We start from the raw sequence: 24,274 nt of genomic DNA on the forward strand, positions 1-24,274 counted from the left end.
TAGAAAGGAGCAAGCAGTTGTCATGGATGGTGCAAGCTCCATTAAAAAATCCATGAGTACAGCATTGCTGGTTCAGTCCTGTGTTCCAACTGAAGTCTGCACCCAAAACCGTAATTGAGACAGTTGCCCCCTCTGTGCTCTCAGTAGTTGGCAGCATCCACAGCTTTCTCTCTCTCTCTTTCTTTTCTTAATGCAAAATAGAATTAGGGTCCTTCTACAGAAGATAATTTTATATATAACTGTCCAATAGCAGGCCTGCAGCTCGCCAGTTTATAGCGACCGCCTATAGACTATTTGGGTGAACGGCATACGAGTATTCAGGAAGAAATGGGCTAAGGTGATGGAGCTGCCGGTGGGAGGTGCATCTAAATGACTTGGAATGGAGGACTGAGATGAAAGCAAAATCTGATCTTGAATCTGATCTAGGTCAGCTTTTTCCAAAGCTGGAGTCATATTTTCATATGGAGATTCCAGCAATGTGATTCTGCCATTTGCTGTTGACACTCAGAATCACTTCCAGTGTTTGACCCCTTGGATTAAATACAAGACCCAGTATATGCATACATGATCCTTAAGCAAATCTGTTTATACAAACCACCACCACCACTGCTTGCTTTAGAGCAGGAGTGGGGAACTAGAAACACTTCAGATGTTGCTGGACTACAGTGCCCATCATTCCTGCCCACTGGCCAAGGCTGATGGGAGTCCAATGACAGTGGGCTACAGATTTTCCCCATCCCTCCTTTAGAGCTCATTGACCAAGGGCTGGGATGGAATGAGGCTGAGGTCCAACACAAACTTAAGCTCATTGGCTCATATTTGACTTCACTTTGGTGTTTTTCTTCCATGCTAGCAAAGCAATGACAAACCTAGACAGCATCTTAAAAAGCAGAGACATCACCTTGCCACCAAAGGTCCATACAGTAAAAGCTATGGTTTTCCCAGTAGTGATGTATGGAAGTGAGAGCTGGACCATAAAGAAGCTGATCGCCGAAGAATTGATGCTTTTGAATTATGGTGCTGGAGGAGACTCTTGAGAGTCCCATGGACTGCAAGAAGATCAAACCTTAAGGAAATCAGCCCTGAGTGCTCACTGGAAGGACAGATCCTGAAGCTGAGGCTCCAATACTTTGGCCACCTCATGAGAAGAGAAGACTCCCTGGAAAAGACCCTGATGTTGGGAAAGATGGACGGCACAAGGAGAAGGGGACGACAGAGGATGAGAAGGTTGGATAGTGTTCTCAAAGCTACCAGCATGAGTTTGACCAAACTGCGGGAGGCAGTGGAAGACAGAAATGCCTGGCGTGCTCTGGTCCATGGGGTCACGAAGAGTCGGACACGACTAAACGACTAAACAACAACAACAAGCGCCCTTGGCTCCCCCCCCTTGTGTTATGTGCCTTGCAATGACAAATGTCATGTGTGAATTTGGCCATCATGTATATTGTGGCAGCATCTTCACCAGGGGCTGCTATCATAGGAATTGCTAGCAGACATACCTGTTCATAGCTTGGCTAACTTGTGCATGTTAAAATTGAGTTTCAACATTAGAACGCCATAAAAAAGTGGGGAAATGTGGCAAGGCAACAAAATTTCACCACTTTTGAAGTTAGCACTTTATCAAGTTGCGTCACTGACATCTTGGGTATCCATGTTGGGGTCCCTCCCTGCTTGAACCATAACCCCCAGATTCTCAGCTTGCTTCCTTTTTTAAGGTTAAGTTTCTAGCATTTATGGACCCTGAAGTATGAGAAAAAATGTACATACTGTATACCAATCTTTTCATTTTTAATGGGAAATTATCCTGCTCCCCGCTTTCAGTATTTTACTCCTTCCTCATGGACACTCCCTCCTAAATATTCTTATGGATGCCCATGTCTGTAACATTGGTTCTAGAACCACATCAAAGAGATTGGAACATCTGTGGACAACAGTGGATGACAAAGTAGGACATTTACAGTATAGCTGATCCCTATGCATTCTATATTTCAAGAGATAGGCATGTTGTGGGTGGGTGACAGCCTTATGCAGTTGTTTCACCCAAGACGACAGCCAACTCAATCATAAATAGCTATGCAGGGAGCTGTATATTGAAACGGGCAATAAATAATTGAGGGTGAAGTCACATGACCTTCATGGCTATAGCAGGATTCCTCCCTACCTGGTATCTGGTTACACTTAAGGATCAAGTTCTAACATCCTGGCTGGTGAATTATTAAACCCCCACTAGCAGCGTTTTTCTTTTCAAAGTAAGTGTGCCGACTCTTCTGTGGTGTTGGAGAGGAGGCTAAGGGTGTGTGGAACTGGATTAATACATGTTCCTGAGGACTGCAGACCTTCTCAACATTTCCGATCCTTGGGAGGAACTCTCGGGTCGTTGTTAAACACTCGAGGGTATGGAGCAGTCCTACAGATCTACCATCTCTATCTACAAGGTGAGGCTTGGTTCCTTGCGTGCATGTTCTGGAACATAAGAACTACCATGGATTGGCTGAAGGAAATGTGAATTAGAAAGACGTTCCTTAATGAGGGGTTGCACAAGGGAGTGATAAAAAGGAACCAAAGATCTGGCACCGGGGGAAAAATAAATAGGGAAATTTGCTTGATTCTTAACATCTCTGATCCAGATCTCAGACGGCACACATTCAAGGGATATGGATTTTGAACCCGGAACAGGCAGTCGTTACAATCTGTGACAGCACAAACCACGTGGCACTTGCCCTGAAAGAGGCTCTTAACCTGATCAGGTTTGCGGACAAATTGATAGCTGCTTCACCCTTTATGTAGCATTAATATTCACTGCCATTATACTAAAGTTTCCAAGCAAGCATGGAGTGACTGGAGGTGGGTACACTTCCTAAACACTCCTGGCTGTGTCCTAGAGAGCTCTCAAGCCACAGGCCCCAAGAGGGGTACACAGCATGTTTCAGAACATGCCACTGCCATTCACTCTGGTGTAGTCATGACGGTCACGATTGCTGCATAATATGTAAAGTGGCTCTCTTTAAGGGGGAAGAAGCAGAAGCTGATGTCCTGCTTTTTACTGTTTAGCATAAGGCTCACATGGGACTCCTTCCGTAAGGGAATTAGATTCAATTCAAGACAGACTTGGCCTTCAGGCTTAAAAAGATGCCACACATGAGAGAGGAAGCAACAGAGGAGATGCCAGGGTGGCCAATATCTGAAAAGCAGAAGGTTGCTATCTAGCTGTTCAACGGGGTGGCAATGGACATAACACTTCTATTCTTTGCATTTCAATAATCCTGGGAGGCGTTTGCTATTTCTACACCATTTGGCCCAGCTGAGCTGAAACAGTTAGTTGCAGGCGAGAATCTGTTGTTTTAAGTTTAGAACAGAGTTCTATCTTACTTGCCTTCCCCTGCACTAAATGCCTCCAATGCTGATCATTTTGGTTGTCTTCCTCTGAATTTTTCACAACTCCACAATAGCCTGTTCCCAAAAGTGGGTGTTTCCAATTTGCTGCCAAGGTTAGGGAAGCCAATGAGGTGCCTTTCTGTTTTTCCTGGACTCCAGCTCACATCAGCCCAGCCAGCATGGCCAAGGATCAAGGATGATGAGAGCAACATCTGGCAGGCACCACATTGGCTACCCCTGCCATAGGGAGTGTTTCCACCAAAAAGGTTTCCTCGGGTGATTTGAGAGCCATGCTAATATGCTGTTGTATGTGTTTATTTTTTAAATCCTTCCTTCACGCGGATGGTTCGCAGAGCATCCTGGAACAGTTTAACCCAGCTCTGGAGAATCTGGTCTACCTGGGTAACAAGTATGTGCAGGCTTTCCATGGTGAGTGGCGATGTTAACTGACTGTCTGCAGGTGAGAGGTGAATATCTGTGTCCACCGTGTTGGCCCATCAGCCCTATGGAGATGTTTGACGTACACCTGGGGCTATGACGAAACTAAGATTGTGGCTGTTGACTTTGCCTCCTCAACATGCCCAAGGACCACATGTAGAGAAGAACACCTGCACAAGGACACTTGTGTACAGTAATAATACTAATACTACTACTACTAATTTATTTGTACCCCGCCTACCTGGCTGGGTTTCCCCAGCCACTTTGGGCGACTTCCAACAAAGATTAAAAATACATTAAAATGTCACACATAAAAAACTTCCTTGATGTCTTCAGATGTCTTCTGAATGTCAGGTAATTGTTTAGCTCTTTGACATCTGACAGGAGGGCGTTCCACAGGGCGGGCACCACTAGGCCCTCTGCCTGGTTTCCTGTAGCTTTGCTTCTTGCAGTGAGGGAATTGCCAGAAGGCCCTCGGCACTGGACCTCAGTGCCCGGGCAGAACAATGGGGGTGGAGACGCTCCTTCAGGTATACTGGGTATATTCCTTCAGGTACACAGTAGACATGAATTGCATATGTAGTACACATGTAACATACCAAGCACACAACTGATGCCATTGTATATACAGTAATCTCCAGTGCTTGACCTATGGTGTCCTTGAGGGAGGAGTCAGCAAGTCTAATCAGAAGCCCATCCTCCTATGCCAGCTGTCCCAACAGCAACTGGAGGACACCCAGTCTGGCAAGGCTTTCACAGGGGGTTCTGGGTGCTGCTGTCAAGTCTTCTGAAGATAGTGGAAGGAAGTGAGGAGGGGTGGGCCAGGGAGGGTGGCAGCAAATGGAAGAAAGCAGAAATGGAGAGCAAAGGGGAAGAGCTGTGAAGGAGGAGCAAAAAAGATGAGGAGTTGCAGGCAGGGAGAGGAAGCCTCCTAATTCTCCTCTTTGAAATTTCTGCAGCGTTATCCCAGGCTGCCGATGTCTATTTTACAGCAATCCAAAAGATCGGGGAGCAAGCCCTGCAGAGCTCTACTTCGCAAATATTGGGTAAGATTCCTGCTGCTACACTCTTCTCTTCTGCAGGTCCAAGACCCCTTAAGTGGTGGGAGCAGGAGTTGCCCCCACATATTTTCCTGGCAGCATTCCTGTGTTTGTTAAGAGGGGAGGTGGTGTTACTGGGTTGTCGTTTTTATTGTAATTATACATATTGTGGTTTTATATTTTGATTTTGTTCTGTGAACTGCCCTGAGACCTCCAGGTATAGGGCAGTGTATAAATTCAATCAATAAATAAAAAATAAGAGCTGCAGAATGTTATTGAAATATACTCAGAGTCGAGAGTGGATTTCATGCTCTTTATTCAGCTCATAGTGGTGAGGAGGAATGAAAGTTTCCCCAAAGTATCTGCTTTATATACATTATTTACACAATGGGCTGCACATGATTGGCTAATTCCGGAATTCTCCTGTAGGCCAATCAGGTTGTGGATTGACTTCCATCTGGAGCTGGATTGGGTGGCTCCTGCAGACCAATCATACTGCTGCATTGTTCTAGGACCAATCAGACTGCTGCATTCTGAATCCTATTGTTCTAGGACCAATCAGACTGCTGCATTTTGGATCCTATTGTTCTAGGACCAATCAGACTGCTGCATTTTGGATCCTATTCAACTCAGTACATAAGAGTTATCTAGTCTAGAGATGAAACTGGCCTGTTGTTTTCCTATAATTTTATAAGACTGAATGCAAGAAGAGCCCTGCTGGATCAGGCCCAATTGCCCATCTGGTCCAGCATCCCTGTTCTCATGGTGGCCAACCAGATCAAGCAGGACTCAAGGGCCACAGTGACCCCCCCCATGGGATTTCCAGCAACTCATATTCAAAGGCTTACTGCCTCGCACAGTGGAGGCCTTAGAGGTCTTGGGCAGAGTTTGGGTTTGCATGTCACATTAAAACATAGCTTAAAAGAAACGATGGTTTAACAGGAGTGTGCAGTGTGCACTGAAAAATTCTCGCTCTGTTCCTGCTACTTTCATGCTGCTGGGAATCCTGCCAGAGCCTAGTTTGTTGTGTCACCTGAACCTTGGTTATCACTTGTGATTTGTTTACAGAGAAACAAACCACAAGCCTGGGTCTGGACATCGCAGCAAGCCAGACTCTGGCTTGTTTCCCGGTAGCAGACCAGGAGAGGAGTGGAGAGAAAATGTTTTGGCAGTGTTCACCACGAAGCTCCATGTCCATGTGAAACCATAGTTCGTTTTTTACTCTTGCTTGAGGCAGAAATCAGAAGAGAACTGTTTGTAATAAATGCATTCTTTGAGTGAATGCTGGACTTCTGTTCTTTTTTATTTTATGATAAAAAAAACCAAATGAAACATCAAGCTAAAAGTAATTATAAAAACAGTAATAAGAACAAGAAAAATAACATTGCAATATAAATATAAATAATATTAATATAAATAATATAAATATAAATGTTCATAGAAAGCTTAAAAAAGAATTCATAGTGCAAAATATATTCCATAGTGGAATACAAGGTTCATATTTAAACCAAACAGATGAAATAATAATGAATGGGCTTATATTCAAACGGCATGTGAGAAATGTAAGATGCTTTTTTAGAGTCTTGTGCGAAAATATCCTACAGAGCAACAGAATGTTTCACATTCCACTTCATTTCTTCTTCATCCGCTCATGTAGTTCAGAAATTTTTAACCAAGTTTTCAACTAGAAACTCAATTTTTAAGACAGCTAAAAAGAAAATTAGCTCCACCCTCCATACCTTTGGTTTAACTTCAAACAGTGCAATCTTACACACATTGACTCATAAGTAAGCCTCAGCAGGAGTCAAACAGGACTTTCCCTAGATTGCATTCTGAATTGCTTTTCACAGACTTTTCATGCAGGTTATCAAAGTAATTATAATAACTGAACTTTTGTTCCAAGATAACACTTTGCAGAAGGTCATATATCACTGGCGATTGGATAATAGGTCATTTATTGTTTTCAGTATATAGTGTGTTTGATAATTTCTGTAGTGACTTTTAGAGGGCAAAGTTCCTCATCAGTCTTTATCTAACCTTAAATTCATTCTTCCTCATGTCACCCTGTCAGAACAGGATGCTGGACTAGATGGGACTTTGGCCTGATCCAGCAGGGCTTGTCTTTTGTTTAAGAATTTCACAAAGAATTCTCCTTTTCTTTCTTCCTCGAAGGTGAAATCCTGATACAGATGTCTGACACCCAAATTAACTTGAACCGCAAGCTGGAAGCAGTCGTGAGTATCTGGGAGGGACATTTGTGCAATAATGGGAGGTTGTATAGGGAAATAGCCGAGTCTCGTGCTTGTGAGTCTAACATGGTGGTTGGGTTTCATGTGTGTAATAGAAAGGAGAATTTATTTTCCTTTTGCTTTGCTTGCCTATTTTGTTCATGCACAAGGAATAACATTATGTGTTAGTCTGCACAGTACATGTTTGCAACTGCTTGCCACTATTTTTATTTATATAATTATGCTTAGAAAGATTTGCATATATGCTCAGTCATAAAACTCTCTAAGCAGCGTAGAACAAGTAAAAATATAGGTATCTAGAATACATATCTATGGACTTGCTGAAATAAAGCTTTTGGCTGGTGTCTAAAACGATATTGGGTGGCTGTCAACCTAACATCAATAGGCAGGAATGGCCTCTGTGAAGTGGGGCACGTGGTTGTGGCCATCCTAATCTAGCTCTATATTAGAGGCCAGTCTACAGTCACAGTTCTCCGGGGTTCAGGGATGAATGGATCTGTCAGTTTCAGCTTCTCTCAGTTTTCCATCCCTGCCTCTAATATTTCTTTCAGTTCTTCACATTTCCACATCCGTTTGAGATTTTTAAAAAGTAATCATGAAAATTCACCAGCATTTTAGTGCATTTTCTTTCCCAGTATCCACATCTGTATGCAATTTCTTCTCATGTCCATATTTTTGCAAAGCATTTCCCCCTAATATAATGCATTTCTCTGTGTTGTTTTTGCTAAGATATGCATTTTTAAATGCACGCTTGACCCCAGCATATGCATTTTTGTACACATTACTTGACTGGAGTTCTGCACTGCAAAATTTAGAGAAGTGTGAATTTTGAAGGATGGCTGTGTTTTGCTTTTTGGGTTGTTTCAGAAAGTGAGAATTCGGCAGAATTGCCTTTATATTTCAACTGAATCACATTTCTTCCCCATCCCTACCTGAACCATACTCAGTCTTCTGAGCTCTGCTAATAATTAGGAACACAGGGATCTGCTCATGTTCAGACTATTTGTCCATTTAGTCCAGTGTTGTCTACTCTGACTGGCAACATTTCTCCAGGGTCTCAGGCAGAGGAGGGTCTTCCCCATCACTTGTTATTTTGAAACTGGAGATGCTGGTGATCATCTGCATGCAAAGCATGTTCTCTCTACCACTGGGCTACGGCTGCTTTCCTATTTAATGCCCAGTTTTTTGAGCCAGGTGAGTGATGCTGAATTGGTTCCTAACAACATCCTCTTCTCTGAGCAGGCGCAGACCTTCCATGCAGATTTGCTGCAGCACATGGAAAAGAACACTAAGCTGGATGTGCAGTTCATCAATGTGAGTGCCTGTCTCGCCCTTGTCTTCCGCTTTGAGCCATCCCTTTGGCTCCTGAAAGGCCTTGGCCTTGCGCACAGCACTGTAACACAGAATAGCAGAATAATGTGCTGAGAGTTGCCAGGAGACCCCTATCACAGAGCTATGATTTCCAGAGTGGTTTAACAATAAATTCCTCTTCAGAGATAACTCCGGGAACTGTAGCTCTGTGCAGGGAACAGGGGTTTCCTAACAGCTCTCAGCACCTTTAATAGATAACAGTCCCCAGGATTCTTTGGGGGAAACCACGACTGTTTCAAGTGGTATCATAGCACATTAAAAGTATGGTGTGGCTGTGCACCTGGACTCAGGTGCAATGAAAACATACTTTGTTGTTGTTAACGTACAGTCAAACCTTGCATTCCAAATGCCTCCATTTTGGAACTTTTTAGCTCCCGAACACTAAAAACCCGGAAGTAAACGCTCCGGTATCTGAACGTTTTTTGGAAGCCGAACATCCGACGCAGCTTCCGCTTGAGTGCAGGAAGCTCCTGCAACCAATTGGAAGCCACGCCTTGGTTGTCAAACATTTTGGAAGCCAAATGGGCTTCCAGAATGGATTAAGTTTGACAACCGAGGTTTGACTGTATTCAAATTTATTTCAGCAAACTATTGTGCAGGGACTGGGTCTTGCCCCCCCCCTTTTCTTAGCCAGGAGTTCAGGCTTTTGTCTTTAAATGTATATATTTTAAAAATCTTTTCAATGTGCCTGCTCATAGGATAGCCGGCAGCGATATGAGAAGGAACACAGACGCAGAACTGCCAACATAGATAAATGCATTACGGATCTGTGGAGAATGGAGAGAACGCGAGACAAGAATGTCTGGGAGATGAAGGTGTGGAACAATATGGAGGCTGCTTTAATATGGGTGGCGCCTTGGCACTGCCCAGTCGTTGCTCTTCAGCTGAAAGCTAGGAGTGGAATTGCGATTGGCTTTCCAGACTATTAGGGGGTGTTCTGTGCTTTTAAAGTGCATGCACCCCATTATAGTCTGTCTGCACCAGCGGGTGAGACATAGCTGCTTCGGGTGTTGCCATTTGAAGCTCAGCACTCGTAGTGTAGTGGTTAGGGTGTTGGACTGTGGCCTGGGAGACCAGGGTTCAAATCCCCAGTCAGTCATGAAGCTCACTTAGGTGACCATGGGCCAGTCACTGCCTCTCAACACAACCTACCGCTCAGAGTTATTGTGAGGACAATTTGGAAAGGGGGAGAGACATATACACCACTTTGAGGTCCTTGGAGGAAAGGCGGGAAAGCAAAGCAAAAATAAATAAATACATGGCAGCTAGACTGGTGACTGGGAGCAGCCGCTAAGACCATATAACACCGGTCTTGAAAGACCTACACTGGCTCCCAGTACGTTTCTGAGCACAATTCAAAGTGTTGGTGCTGACCTTTAAAGCCCTAAACAGCCTTGGTCCAGTATACCTGAAGGAGCGTCTCCACCTCCATCGTTCTGCCCGGACACTGAGGTCCAGCGCTGAGGGCCTTCTGGTGGTTCCCTCACTGCGAGAAGTGAGGTTACAGGGAACCAGGCAGAGGGCCCTCTCAGTAGTGGCACCCGCCCTGTGGAACGCCCTCCCACCAGATGTCAAAGATAAAAATAACTACCAAACTTTTAGAAGACATCTGAAGGCAGCCCTGTTTAGGGAAGCTTTTAATGTTTAATAGGTTATTGTATTTTAGTGTTCTGTTGGAAGCTGCCCAGAGTGCCTAGGGAAGCCCAGCCAGATGGGCGAGGTATAAATAATAAATTATTATTATTATTATGAAGCAAATTGCCTCTGGGTGTGGGGCAAGGAGATGATGAGTTAGTGCCCCTGGGACCCTGGCTTGCCAGTTCACCTACCCAGCAGCTGCCACCTGCTCACCCAGCTCCTGTGGCACTTTCCCACTACTCCTATACCTCACTCTGAGGAAGGGGGTACCTCTTCAGAATAAGGATTTCTGGGTGAGGTGTCCTGAGAGAGTGCTGTGCTGTTACTGCCGTAAAAATGTAAACTTACTAGTCGTTCAACAAAAAAATTAAAGAGAATTTCCAAGGGCTGCAGTGAAGCAGCAGGTGTGAGCACACGCCTGGGCCCCAGAGGGCTCACTCTGAGGAAGGCTGACATAGATCCTTTCTCCCCTCACTCCAGGAGAACATGATGCGCTTGCACACCGAGATGCAAGAATTTGTCACTGAGAGCCAGAAGGCTGCTGAGCTGGAGGAGAAACGCCGCTACCGCTTCCTAGCTGAGAAGCACCAGCTACTCTCCAATAACTTCCTGCAGTTCTACACCAGGGTAAGACATATGTAATAAGAGGGAGTTATGTAGGGAAAGGGCGCCTCAGCGTACCCAGATTTGGTGGTGGAGGGGATGGTTTAATTTGGCATTAAAGGAGAAACAGGGAACCCGTGACCCTCCCCAGGTGTTGTTAGACTACAGCTCCCATCATCCTTGATCATTGGCCATTCTGGCTGGGGCCGATGGGAATTGCAGTGGAACAACACCCAGAAGGCCGCAGGTTCCTCATTTGTTGTATTAAAGGGAGTCTGGTGAGAAGCCTTCTCTTGGAGGGAACCAAGAGGCTTTCACTATAGCAAGAGACCCCAGTTCCTTACCGTGAATAGCCACAACTCACCCAAGTTAATCATAGAATATTAGAATGTACAGTGCTTGAGGAACTCTGAGAACCCTGATTTCCAGATTTCAAAGATATCAAGTTTCTAGCTCTTAAGGAAGCAGCTAAGACATGGGAAATATTTGGCTAACATTATTTGCTTGCTAAAAGCTCAGAAACTGGGGAAGGTAGGGAATCTATCACCAGATGATGAAACGTTAGTACTCAGCACAGCTCCCGGTTTCTCTTCAGTACTAACTTCCCTGATTTACAAGCTTGTTTCTCACCAACATTTTATGAATGCTGACCTTCCTTGTCTCGGGGCTTATTTTGGTTCCTGTAAAAAGAGCTGGGAGAAAGGAGGGGAAGGAATTCTGCAAAGTCAAATCAAATTGCCTACAAATAACATAACCAACTAGTGACGCAGGTGGCGCTGTGGGTTAAACCACAGAGCCTAGGACTTGCCGATCAGAAGGTCGGCAGTTTGAATCCCTGCGACGGGGTGAGCTCCCATTGTTTGGTCCCAGCTCCTGCCAACCTAGCAGTTCGAAAGCACACCAAAAAGTGCAAGTAGATAAATAGGTACTGCTCCAGCGGGAAGGTAAACGGCATTTCCATGTGCTGCTCTGGTTCACCAGAAGCGGCTTAGTCATGCTGGCCACATGACCCGGAAGCCGTACGCCAGCTCCCTCAGCCAGTAAATCGAGATGAGCACCGCAACCCCAGAGTCGGTCATGACTGGACCTAATGGTCAGGGGTCCCTTTACCTTTACCTTTAACATAACCAAACACTGCAAATTGAACAAACAAGCACCCAGTTTGCATAACTCTATATATTCTAAATGCATTGTTTGGTTTTGTGCCTGAATCTCTTAAATATAGCTTCAAGTGGCCATTTTTACAACTTTACTTGGCAGGCAGAAATTTGTGGGACCTCTTAGACAAAATTGGTGGTAGTGGTGATTTCTCCTTGCTGCAATCTTTGGGACTGCTGTTTTGAATAAGATGTGGGTCGCACCTCCCGCTTCCCCCTTTGTCATTATACTTCCCAAACTCTGTTATTGTCTTCTTTCCTCCTGCGAAGGCCTGTGCCATCATTCAGAGCAAGGCACCATTGTGGAAGGAACAGCTGGAAGCCACCCGAAATCCTGCCCCAACTTCACTCAGCAGCACAACGCTCAGCCCAGGACATGCATCTGGCTCTCTGGCTCCTGCTCCTTCCCATCTCGAGATGGTAAGAAGATGGAAGGAACCTTGGGCAGGAAGGGTTTATGAAACGAGGCACACCTGGGGTATAATTACCAAAGTTAGCTGTCAGGGAACTGCCATCAGAACGAGAGGAGGAGGAGGGGCTCCACGACAATGCTGGTGAGGGGCCAAGTAGGGAGAGAGGCAGGTCTCCTGTTGGGGAAGAAAATCAGCGCGACACCAGGGATGGAGGGGGGCCAATGGGGGAAGCGGAGAGCAGGCTCAGAGACTCTTCACTGGACACCAGCGGAGAGAGCACAGGTCCTCCGCTACCCACGCCCACCCTGTGCAGAAGACTTCCGCGCAGGGAGAGTAGGAGGAGACTGGGCGTCAAACAACTTTTATGTTGGAAAAGGTTGAAGAAACGCCCACTGTCGGATTCTGCCAGCGACTGAACAGCCACGAAGTGAGGGGCTGTCCAGCCAGGAAAGGTTTAACCAGGCCACCTAGCCGGGAGTGGCGGCAACTTACGCACGAGCAACCCCATAACCATTACAGCAGCCATTGGGATACTGTGTGCAGTTCTGGCTGGATTGGGGAACCTCAGGCCTGTGGGCCAAATGTGGCCCTCTGGGCCTCTCCATCCGGCCCTGGAAATTATTCCCAAGCCACACACCCTCCCTAGCCATACCCTTCACTGGCCTTGTTTCACATCCACCTTGAGTGTTTTTGCCTGGCTGGAATGTTTCCTTTAACTCTATGACTGCGTCTTGCTTTCCCTAGAAGGAGGATGAAGAGGGAGGCGTGTGGGTGCGTGTAGAAACTGTATAAAGGTAAATTGTACACTCATTGCTCCATCAACTTTGGCCTCTGTCCCATCCACTGCTGGCATATGACTCAAGATAATGTCACTTCAGACTAAAAAACATTCCCCATCCATTGGGGTTTTTGTTTTTGTTTTTAAAGATGACTTAGGCCCATGCCTACACCAAACCTTTAAAGTACATTTCCCATTCTCAAAGAATCCCAGGAACTGTTAAGCGGGATTGTAACTGTGTGAGGTACAGTTCCCAGGGTCCTTTTTTCCTTTATTTGGGTGCAGAGAGTGTTTTAAAGGTATGCTGCATATGCAGCCTAAAAGGGAACGCAATACAAAGTTAATAACATTAGGCATGGTGTGGAGAAAATTGGTAGTTTTTATTTTCCCCTTTCATAAAACATGAATTCCCTGTCAGCCACCCAATTAAGTTGATTGGTGGTTCACGGTTTCTAGTGGTTGTGAAATGGGTGTCTGGCCCAGAGTGTGTCACAGGAGATGGCAATATGCCTTAAGGATTGCTTCCAAGGATCTTCTCCCCTGGGATTGCTTTCACAAAGTGCCCACTCTTCCTCTCATTTCCTTGTTGCAGCCCCAGAGGCCTCTGGGTGATTTCAGTCCAGTGATAGCAGGGCGAAGCGCCAGTCCCTTCCCACAGGAGACGGCAGAAATGTTGCCTGCCTCTCAGCCAGAAACAAGGAGGAGAACCCTGCAAAGAACTCCCTCTATCGGTAAGATATTTCAGGGGAGAGGGAAAATCCTGGGTTCAAGAGGAGTCAGGGTGTCCCGTTTGGTTTTTTTTATAAGATATTTATTGAGATTTTACAAAAAATAGACAAAAGTTTACAAAGAAAAATAAGAAGAAAAATACAGAAAAGAAAAATGTGAGTTTCAAAGGGGTCCCCGCTTCGCTGCAGCGGTAGACCCGAGTTCCGCGGAGCTCTCCCCTCTAAGCTAGAGGGAATCCTCCATTAGTCGTTGGCGCCGCCTCCGGGTGTCCCGTTTGATAGTGGATGAAGACTGTCCATTCAGAAACATTTTCCCAAGATGCCTTGGAATTCCTGATATATGGGTAGGCATGATGTGTTTAGGTTCATTGGAGACAGTGGTGAAGCATAGGACTGGACGCTTAAGAACCACTGTAGTGTCAAAATTAAGAGTGTTGGACTAAGACTGGCAAAACCCATGTTCCCAGTCAGCCCCTATTAAGGTGACCTTGGGCCAGTCCTTATCTCTCAAACTAACCTACCAACTAACAACCAGTGTGGTTGTGAGAATACAGTGGTTGGAGGAGGAGAGAATCATGTATGCCACAATGATCTCTATGGAGAAAATGTGGCATTACATATATGAGAGACAAATATGGCAATTTATCTAACCCATAGACCAGGGATGAGGAACTTGGGGTCCTCTAGATGTTGTTGGACTCCAGCCCCTTTCAGCCCCAACCATCATGGCCAATGGCTATGGATAACTGTAGCTGTTGTCCAAAAACACCTGGAAGGCCACAGGTTCTCCACCCCTGCCAAAGACAAAGTCCAGGGTTGTTTTGGGTTTTTTTACAGGTGTCATTTGACCTATTTATGGATAAATTCATGTGAACTATATAGCCCACTTTTCTAGCAAAGCTGGGATCCTCCAAGAGATCTTGCCTCTCATAATTTCTTGCAGGCTCTGTTTCCACCGGCCAGCGTTCTCGTTCCAGCTCCTTTGGGGAGCAGGCAGCAGGAAGAGCAGAAGCTGGGGGCAAAGAGGGGAGCAGCAACAGCGTGCTGAGAGTCCAAGCCATAGCCCCCCACTCTGCTGGTTCCAACCGGACCCTTTTGCAGTTCAGCATTGGAGATATAGTCACCGTGCTTATACCAGAAGCACAAAATGGCTGGCTGTATGGCAAGCTGGAAGGTACATCCACGTAAGTCTGCTCAGACATGCATCTGTGAGAGTATAATAATAGGTTGAGGAGGTTCTTGGCTTTGAGGGCTTCAGACCACGTATTGAAATTTGTACCATGCTTCTGAATTTATGCACACCACACATGTTTTTCTTTGACTTGGAGCTTATCTAGGAGATCAGTTCAGATCAGTTCAGTTTCTGAGTCTTAAAAACAAAACAAAACAAAACATCTAAACTTAGTGCAAGAGATTCAGGTTTTTTGATTGTCACAGCATCTCATCAGTTCAGTCTCATTAAATGCAGAATGAGAGCAGGGCTCCTAGACCTGTAATTAATAGCTGTATCTTCTGTATCCCTTATATTATAGGGAACCTGAGGAACTAACATTCCAGAATAAAAGGTGTAGCAATAATGGACATAAAAGGGGACTGTTGTCATGTGCTTTTGGTTTCAGGAGTGGCTGGTTTCCTGAAGCTTTTGTGAAGCCACTGCAGGAGACAAGAGACCCCCAGGAGACCACCCCCAGGTGCTGTGAACTTGAGTTGCCTCCATGGTGATATTCATACGTGCTGTTCTTTGCTCTCGGGCAAAGCCTTGTTGAATGTGCCCCCATAAATTAACTCATGGATTGAAATAAGTTTAAAAAGCAGCAAATATATACAGCTAGCATCAAAAGCAAAACAGGTCAGCCAAAGTTGAAAAGACTGGAAAAATGGGAAATACAAGTTTTTGCTCAGCTCTGGAAAGACGTCAGTGGTTTCCCAGCAAGCCTTTCCAGGAAGAACATTGCAAAGCGACTGAAAAGGCTGCCTCCCTGGTGCTTGTTAGGCATGCCATTTATTTATTTGGAGAAGTCCTGTGGAATTCTTGGAATAAAATCCTTTGTATGTTCATTAGCCTCTGGCGGGAATTTCAGTGTAAATGCTGGTATATGTGGAGACAGGCGGTCCTTCAGGTACTCTGGCTCCAACCAGTCAAGGCCAAAGAAATAAATAAATGTGCCCCCTGCACCCCAACAGCTTTTGCCAGCCTTTCTTTCCCCTTCTTCCTCAGAATGTTTCCTCTGCGGAGCAGTCGCAGCGTAGACGAGCTCCTGGATCGGCCCAGCACCCCATCAGCCAGCAATTACTGGCACAACCCCAGCAGACCTCAGTCTCCAGGTCCTTCTCCTGCTCTGCTGGGGGCAGGCAGCCGCCGGAGCAGCTCAGCCAGTGCCGCAGCCACCTCAGACTCCAAGGTAAGTGCTTACGCCATTTTGGGGTGTTTGGGAAACCTGTTTGTGGGTTGGGAGACAGGAACAGAGCAATAGATTTGGATGAATTAATGATGCACAACAGGGTTGAGGAACTTGTGGCCCTTCAGAGGTTGTTGGGCTCCCACTCCAGCCTAAGGTTCCCAGATTTTTTTCAATGAATCCTTAACCAACCAGTTTCCAGGATTCTTTGGGGAAGCCATGTGCAATAGATGTGCTTTAAATGTATAGTATGGATCTGCCTGCAGCGTAGCAAGAGTGAATGGATGTGCATGGTTTTAAAAAGGTAACTAGTGGCCCAAACATCAACCACAAAGGGTGTGGAGGGAGAGTTTATTATTCCTTCTCCTGTTCCTAATGAAAATCATCTCCCCTGAAGCTGCTATTTGCTTCAGACAGGAAGCATCCGTTGGACCAATGGAGGCTTCCCTTCTGATGCAAACAGGACATGATTTCATTTGTGGAATTAACATGGCATTTAGAAATCCCCTGCAATTCTCTGTTAGATGTCCTAGATAGACATCTCAGTACTTCTGCAATTCCTCCTGTTACATCTGCTTATTGTCCTCACTCAGGACAGTCCTTCTCTGAGATGTTCTTCTCTTTCAGTTTACAGTAGCCACCCACAACCTCAAAGGATAGCATCCCATGCCACCCTCATCCATAGCCACCTTGGTCCCTTACTTTGCTACCTAGACAGAGGGAGCATCTCAGTCCCTTCTCTTTCGCTCCCCAGGGTCCCTTCAGTTCACTCCTCTTCTCCATGACATCTCAGCCTGATTTCTGGTGGCTCCGGGGCAGCAGCTCTTTCTGCTAACAGTAGGACGCTGAGTGTTGAACGTGGGCTTGGGTGGGGCCACCTGGCCAATTGATGGAGAAGCCTTCCTTTTCTCTCTTCCTCTGCTGAGCATTATGGAGCGTCTCTTCCAAAGGGGCTGTCTTGGAAGCAAAAGGAAACTAGTGTTGTGGTCTGGCGGATTCTCAGCTTCTAGGAACGGAAAACACAAGGGGGTTGCTGCTTGCTGTGGATTGAGAGTTTGGCCATGTTCACACGAATAGTTACTGCAATTTAACAAATGCACTTGATGAAATAAAAGATGTCCTTTACACTCCCATGTTCATACTGTTACAAAAGTTGGACTCCACTGGATCAGTTGACATGAGGAAAGTACATTGGCTCCCAGTATGTTTTTAAGCACAATTCAAAGTGTTGGTGCAAATATCTGAAGATAGCCCTGTTTAGGGAAATTTTTAATGTTTGACCTTTTATCGTGTTTTTAATATTCTGTTGGGAGCTGCCCAGAGTGGCTGGGGAAACCCAGACAGATGGGCGGGGTATAAATAATAAATAATAATAATAATAATAATAATAATTATTATTATTATTATTATTATTAACAACTCCCTGGTTAAAGAAGATTAATAACTTACCCTGCACTGTTAAAAGACAAACACTTGATCTTCCTCTCCTTGGCTGCCAAAGTAGCTCTCAGCAATATTTGTTTGTTTGTTTGTTTGTTTGTTTGTTTGTTTAATGCTGCTATGACAGGAAGTGCCCAGATGGTACTGGGACCATTTTTTTTAAAAAATTGAGAATGACCAGAAAACACAATAATGATTGATTACAGAGCTAAAGCTCAGTTTCAATGCATAGGGGTGTATCCATTGCTGCCTTTCTGCACCCTGAAAATCTACTCCAGAGAGTTGAGGAAATTTGGGAGGGCGCATGCAATGGAGGAAGAGGAAGTCCACAAATGCTGGACACCTTATGCAGCAGGTCTCGGAAGCATCTCTGTCTTGGAGAGCTGTTGCCAGGTAGAATACACTTATGTTGGGCTATGGCGACAAAAGACTCCACCCAGTTTGGCATTTGTGGGCCAACTTGTCATTGAGTCAATAATAATGCATTGGTTGTGGCATTATACTGGACCATCCACACAACGTTCCAGTTGCTCTGTGATTCTTTCCCAGTGTTATTGTATTATGGCCACCTGGAGGGGCACTACAGCACAACAAAAGCAGAGCAAAAATTCAACAACCTTGGAATGTAAAAAGTTACAGAATTTCAGCAGGAAATGCACTGATTGGAAAGAAAGCAGTATGTTTGCCTGGAAATTTATGCAGGCATAATCAGTATTGAAAGTGGAGTCATGTATGACTGTCCTGATCATGAATGCACAAGGCTTCTTACCTTTATACATATGACAGGCAATAGGTATTACAAATAAATAAACAAAATATGAGTAACTGAAGAACATATGTCAATGAAAACCAGTCCAACCTCTGGAATAACCATACCTGGAGGGCCTAATGCTGTTTCTTTCTGTTCGTGTGAACACAGCCTTGGGTGTGTTGCTGAAGTGTTTAGACAACTAGAGAGCTTGAACAGATGAGAAAGCATTCCCAGGTCACAATCTCCCATGTGTGGAAGATCTGGATTTCGTAAGCTTACCATGTGTAGGAGTTACAGAAAGGTAGCCGTGTTGGTCTGCCATAGTCAAAACAAAATTTTTTTTTCCTTCCAGTAGCACCTTAAAGACCAACTAAGTTAGTTCTTGGTATGAGCTTTCGTGTGCATGCACACTTCTTCTGAAGAAGTGTGCATGCACACGAAAGCTCATACCAAGAACTAACTTAGTTGGTCTTTAACATGTGTAGGAGGTATTTTGACATGACTTCCCTTTTCAGACAAGTTTTCTGTTAGGGCTGCCGTCCGTGCAAGTAAGAAACCCTGGAGAACAAAGCAGCAACAATAAGCAACACTGGACTTGCAGCAGAGGTCCCTTTTGCTCAGATTGGAGGAGGCCATTCTGTGATGAATGACTCTTGTCATCCGTGTTTCTGTAGGCAAGTCTTTCGAGCAGGAGTAGCTAACTTGTGACTGACATTGCTGAACTGTATATCCCATCATTCCCAGACTGCATGGCCAATGGCCAGGGCGATGGGAGCTGGAGTCTAACAATATCTGAGGTCCAAAGGCTAGCCACTTCTGTTCTACAGGCTTCGTCCTCTTCCCCTGGGGGATGTAACCTCCAATATAGGAATATATGCAAACTGAGCAAGCAAACACACACCCTCAGTAAATTTCATTGCAACAACTGAACAGTAATATTTTTTTTAAAGCAAAACTATAAACTCTGAACAACCTGGTTTGATATTGAGTGGAATGGATCAGCGAATGTAAATTGGAGGTTGCTTTTTTAAAAAAAATTGGGTTGGATGTGTATTGGGTGCGCTTCTGACCTGCTGCCAACCATTACTGCAGACACCACTTGAACCTATACATGTCTGTGTGTTTTGCATGTCCCTTCCTTTCTCATTTTGTCTCTGTTGAAAATTCATAAGGTATTGTTTCTCTCAGCCTTCACCTTTTTTTCTTTTCTTTTCTTCTTCACTGCAGAAGCCAGCAGGGAGGGAACATCATCCAGAACTGTTTCCCAGGTAAATGTTTGTGTCCTTTTTCTCATGAACAATATACTCCCTGCTTATGCTAAGGCCATTTCTTTTAAGAGATGCTTTTATTTCTTCAGACTATGTGATGATGCCACATCTCACTCACTCATCGGGGCAGGGAGTTGTTTTCAGCTTGAGGGCCACATGGCTTTCTGGGGGCCATGTAGACTAGTTTCTACACAAACAACACACCCACCTCTAGCCTAGCCTCCATCTAGGCAAGTGAATGGCATTATCAGAGCTCAAGAACACATCCCAGTCATGCAAAACACAGCCAAGGAAGGTAGGCGAGGGCTGTGGTCTGGGGAGAAGAGGTGCAGTTTGGGAAGGGATATGGGCTGGGAAGTCTCAAGGGCCAAACGGAAAGACCTAGAGGTCCACATTCAGTCCTTGGGCCTGAGGTTCCCCACCCCTATTATACACATTCAAAGAGTGTTATTTTGTCCTCTTAGAGTTACATACCCTCCAGCATTTCTCCAATGAAAATAGGAACATCCCATTCCATAATGATAATTTTACTATTTATACCCCACACATCTTGCTGGGTTGCCCCAGCCACTCTGCACAGCTTCCAACATATATAAAAATATAATAAATATAATAAAACATCTAACATTAAAAAACCCCTTCCCTATACAGGATTGCCTTCAGACAGCTCAAGGGTTGGATAACTCCAATATCCTCCAACATTTCTCCAATGAAAATAGGGACATCCCAAGGAAAAGTGGGACACTGCAGGATCAGATTGGGAACTGGGATGGCTTCTGTAAATGAGGGACGTCCCTGGAAAATAGGGACACTTGGAGGGTCTGGAGTTACAATACCCAACACTTCCCAATGCAGGAGATGTCCAGTTGATCTAATTCAATGGACAGTCCAGTTGACCTAATTCAATGGTGATGTTTGATGATTTATAATGTATATCACGAAAAGATGGACCTCATTCAGATATTCATAGATTAATAGTCTGAGATGAAGGAGCCTTTTGGCTGCCCAGGCAGCAGAGCCTTCAAGCAAACCCTGATCAAAACAGGAATGATCTAGTTCACCATGTTTCCCCATTTCATCTGAACTAGAAAACTACAGTCACCAGCTTTGGAACAAGCCAGGATATTAAAGCACAGTGGTTTGATACCCTGAATTGTTCCAAAACTGTCTAGTAACAATAGTTTCGCTGTTTGGCTAAAACGGAAGCTAAGGTTAATGAGAGACTTCCTGGCTCACACATGGCTTGTGTAAAGGGGCTTGTTCACATCTAACTTATTAAGCCCAGAATATGATGATGATGATTTATTAAATTTGTATACCACCCTTCATCCGTAGATATCAGGCCTGCTCACAATATAGAATTACAATATTAGAAACATAAAACACATAATAAAAATAAGAATAAAGATAACCCAATAATTCTCCTCCCATAACACATTTAAAAGGGCATCAGAAAAGGCCACAGCAGAAAAGGCCTGTTCTCATGTTGCCACCATATGGACCTCTCGTGGAGGACCCTCAGACGATGATTTCAGGGTCTGGGTAGGTTCATATGGAGAGAGGCGGTCCTTGAGATATTGTGGTCCTGAGTGTGCATCGAAACTAGGACACTCTGTGAAAGACCATATCCATAGCTGTCAACTTACAGATTTGAAAATAAGGGACCAGCAGCCTCGAAAATAAGGGATCAGCAGCCAAAATAAGGGATTTTCCGGGCACAGGTATGTTCGACTTCTGAGCCCCTCCGAGCCAAAGGCAGAAAGCCCAGCCAGCAGCCAAACGAAGCCTCAAGTGGTGGTTCCCACAGCGCAGCAACCCGGCAAAGGGGATGCAGCAAGGAAAACCACCGCCACCACTCCGCTGGGAAGCGCTGAGCAAAGGCGAGTCCCCAGGCAACGCGGCCGATTTGATCGGCACAAGGCATGCAAGCTCCACCCCCCAGTCGTTCTTAGACTCCTTATTGGGTGAGCAACGCAGCCAAGCAACACAGTTGGAGCCTTCTTCCTCCCTGGCCGGCAGGGAGGGAGGGAGAGGAGCTGCTTCCTTTGAAACCCGGGAAATTTAAGGGACATCATCAATAAGGGATAGCAGCGGGACACGGCGCTGGCATAAGGGAGTTTCCCGCCAAATAAGGGACAGTTGACAGCTATGACCATATCTGGTAATATCTGACCATATCTATTAACCTAGTAATTCATCTGACACCAGGCACTTTTCTGAGGACCACAGATTGTATCCAGTGTGTTGGTAGCCTTTATGTTGTAATGGAGTTATGTGGCTGGCTTGAATGCGTTTCCAAAAATTTAATATCCACCTTTCTTTTTCTTCTTCCTAGAGGTACCAATCCTTTCGCTACAGTCAAATTGCGCCCAACGGTGACCAACGACCGATCGGCACCCGTCATCCGGTGAAAGCCAGCTATGGTTTGGGGAGGGTGGGTGGCTTGCACAGAAAGTTGTCCTGGACAACCCTTCTCATCCCTGAGCTCAGGCTGTCATTATCTTGGGGAAGCTATTTCTCCCCAGGTGGCCAGCCTGAGTGGAGGGCAATTCTTTAGTCTCCTTTTCCATGTCTGCTCATGTTGTAGTGGTCAATAGGTCCCAAGGTCATTTTGTTTTGTTCTTTTAAGGCTCCCCCCCATCTGTGCAAAAGGTACGTTTCTTTCCCATTTGTAGCATGCATTTTGCCAGGTTGTGCTCTGTGCTACAATTTCCCTGCAAACTTTGTGCAAACGGGTGAGGATGACCATAAACAGGCTGTCTGGAAGTGACTTTGGACTGGGCAGAGAAACAACTGCTTCAGAATGAAGATCGAGAGACATTACAGCAGACAGCAGTCATCTGGTGTAGGACATAAGTAGGGCACTCTAGGAAGAGCCCTCAGAACGAGTCTGTGGAAAAACCTTCAGAAATCTTCTGCTGGATACTTGGTTGATTTCATGCCCACACGGACAGCTCAGGAGATACTGGTCAACATGATATAATCCAAGCCAGTCATGACTGCCATACAAAACATCTTGTTCTAAAACCATTGAGGGGCACCATGAATGTTCAATGGTCAGCCAGTAAATCTACGTGGGAGTCAGTCTTGAGAGACTGCCATGTAAACTTCCTTGCTCAGGTAACTTGCAGAATTGTCTGCTCCTCACCACTGGTAGATTTAAAAGGCATCCTTGTTTGAAGATGCCTGGATATCCTCTCCTACCCCCATTCATCACAGACCACTGTGCTACCAGTTTTGATAAGCACAACTGGGAATAGTTCTAAAATTGCTGAGGAAGGCTAGCTGCACTGCATTATTTCACACACACCCAATATGTTTCTGTAAGTAGCACTAACAGAAATGGGGGTTTTTTTGGGGGGGGGAGAAAGAAAAGAAAGAAAGAAAGAAAGAATAAAGTAAGAAATAAATAAACATCTCCTTTGGGTTGTGAAGTTCATATTTCAGGCGTGCCTTTTGATAGGGGAGGGGAGACACACTTCACGGAAAACAAAAGGGAAGAGCAAGTTGCAGTTGTTTGAGATCTTTCCTTTTCACCTTCACTACTTCACTTTGCAAAGTGGTATTATCTCAAGGCAAATGTATCAATGTTCACAGAACTAAGAAGTTAGGAGGAAATGCAGGATTGTCGCCTTCCTCCCATGCAAGTTGATTTGCCAGTTCTTTATTTCCTTTGCCTCTTGTCTCCTAAATAAGATGCAATGGGATGGTGATTTTGAAGAGGGTGAAAGGTGCAGCCAGATTTCCTGCATGCCCAGCTGCTTCCTCCATCTCACACTTCACTCAGACCCTCAGACACCCTGCCAATCCACAGTACAGTACAGACATATCTTGCATGAAATTAACTTGCACAATTTCAAACTTGTGTGGTTGAAATAGCTCAAATTAAGAGTCAGAGTTCAGGAAAGCTTGGGGAAAACATGTAAGTTTTAATGGGCAATTTGAAGGTCGTCACTGCCACTGACTCACAAATTACCTGAGGGAGGCCACTGAGAGAGTGGGTGTGCTTTCACCAAAGAGGCCTGCTTTTGTGTTGTCACCAAGAGACAATCTGCTGGTCATGGAAACATCATCAGGGTAAATTTCAGAAGATCTAAAAGATCAACTTGTTCTACCAAGGAAGTTCATCTGCTAGGTAACTGGGCCCCAAGTTCTTTAGAGCTTTAGATGTCAAGAACAAAACCTTGAACATGGGTCTGTAGCTTATAGGCAGTCAAGTGCAGATCTTTCAACAGTTATTTGAATATGTGTTAAGCTGGGTGTCCCACTAAACACACAGGCAGCTGCATTTTGCGCAAGCTGCAGTTTCCAAACAAGGTGCAAGGTTAACCCTGCAAACAGCGCCTTATAGTCTTTGCACAAAGAATGGACTCTACTCCAAAAAAGCTTAAGCCATAATAATCTTGTTAAGTGGTGCTGCAAGACTCTGTCGTTTTGTTTTTTGCAACAGGCTAACGTGACATGGCTTCCTGTCTGGAAGCATGACCCATGGGTACTGCAGGGGCTTTCCAGTGGTGATTTCCATGATTGCAGTGAGATATTCTTTAGCCACTGGGCTTTGGGGAATAACCATCCCCATTCCGGGTCATGGATGGAGAAGAAATTTGATTCAGTTCTCATTCAAAG

General features: G+C 45.1%; 1 protein-coding gene across 1 annotated transcript; it reads left to right on the forward strand.

Annotated features, from left to right (window-relative positions):
• The first annotated feature begins 2,250 nt into the window (after positions 1-2,250).
• BAIAP2L2 (BAR/IMD domain containing adaptor protein 2 like 2) lies at positions 2,251-23,366 on the forward strand. Its single transcript, XM_053406398.1, has 14 exons — positions 2,251-2,435; positions 3,729-3,804; positions 4,773-4,859; positions 7,026-7,087; positions 8,345-8,416; positions 9,172-9,288; positions 10,592-10,738; positions 12,142-12,291; positions 13,655-13,793; positions 14,734-14,974; positions 15,410-15,481; positions 16,009-16,192; positions 19,608-19,648; positions 21,984-23,366. Exons 1-14 carry the CDS (start codon positions 2,397-2,399, stop codon positions 22,057-22,059), a joined length of 1,503 nt encoding a protein of 500 aa, XP_053262373.1. The 5' UTR covers positions 2,251-2,396; the 3' UTR covers positions 22,060-23,366.
• The last annotated feature ends 908 nt before the right edge of the window (positions 23,367-24,274 follow it).

This window comes from Podarcis raffonei, chromosome 10, assembly GCF_027172205.1.
Source record: "Podarcis raffonei isolate rPodRaf1 chromosome 10, rPodRaf1.pri, whole genome shotgun sequence".
In the NCBI taxonomy this organism is placed as follows: domain Eukaryota; kingdom Metazoa; phylum Chordata; class Lepidosauria; order Squamata; family Lacertidae; genus Podarcis; species Podarcis raffonei.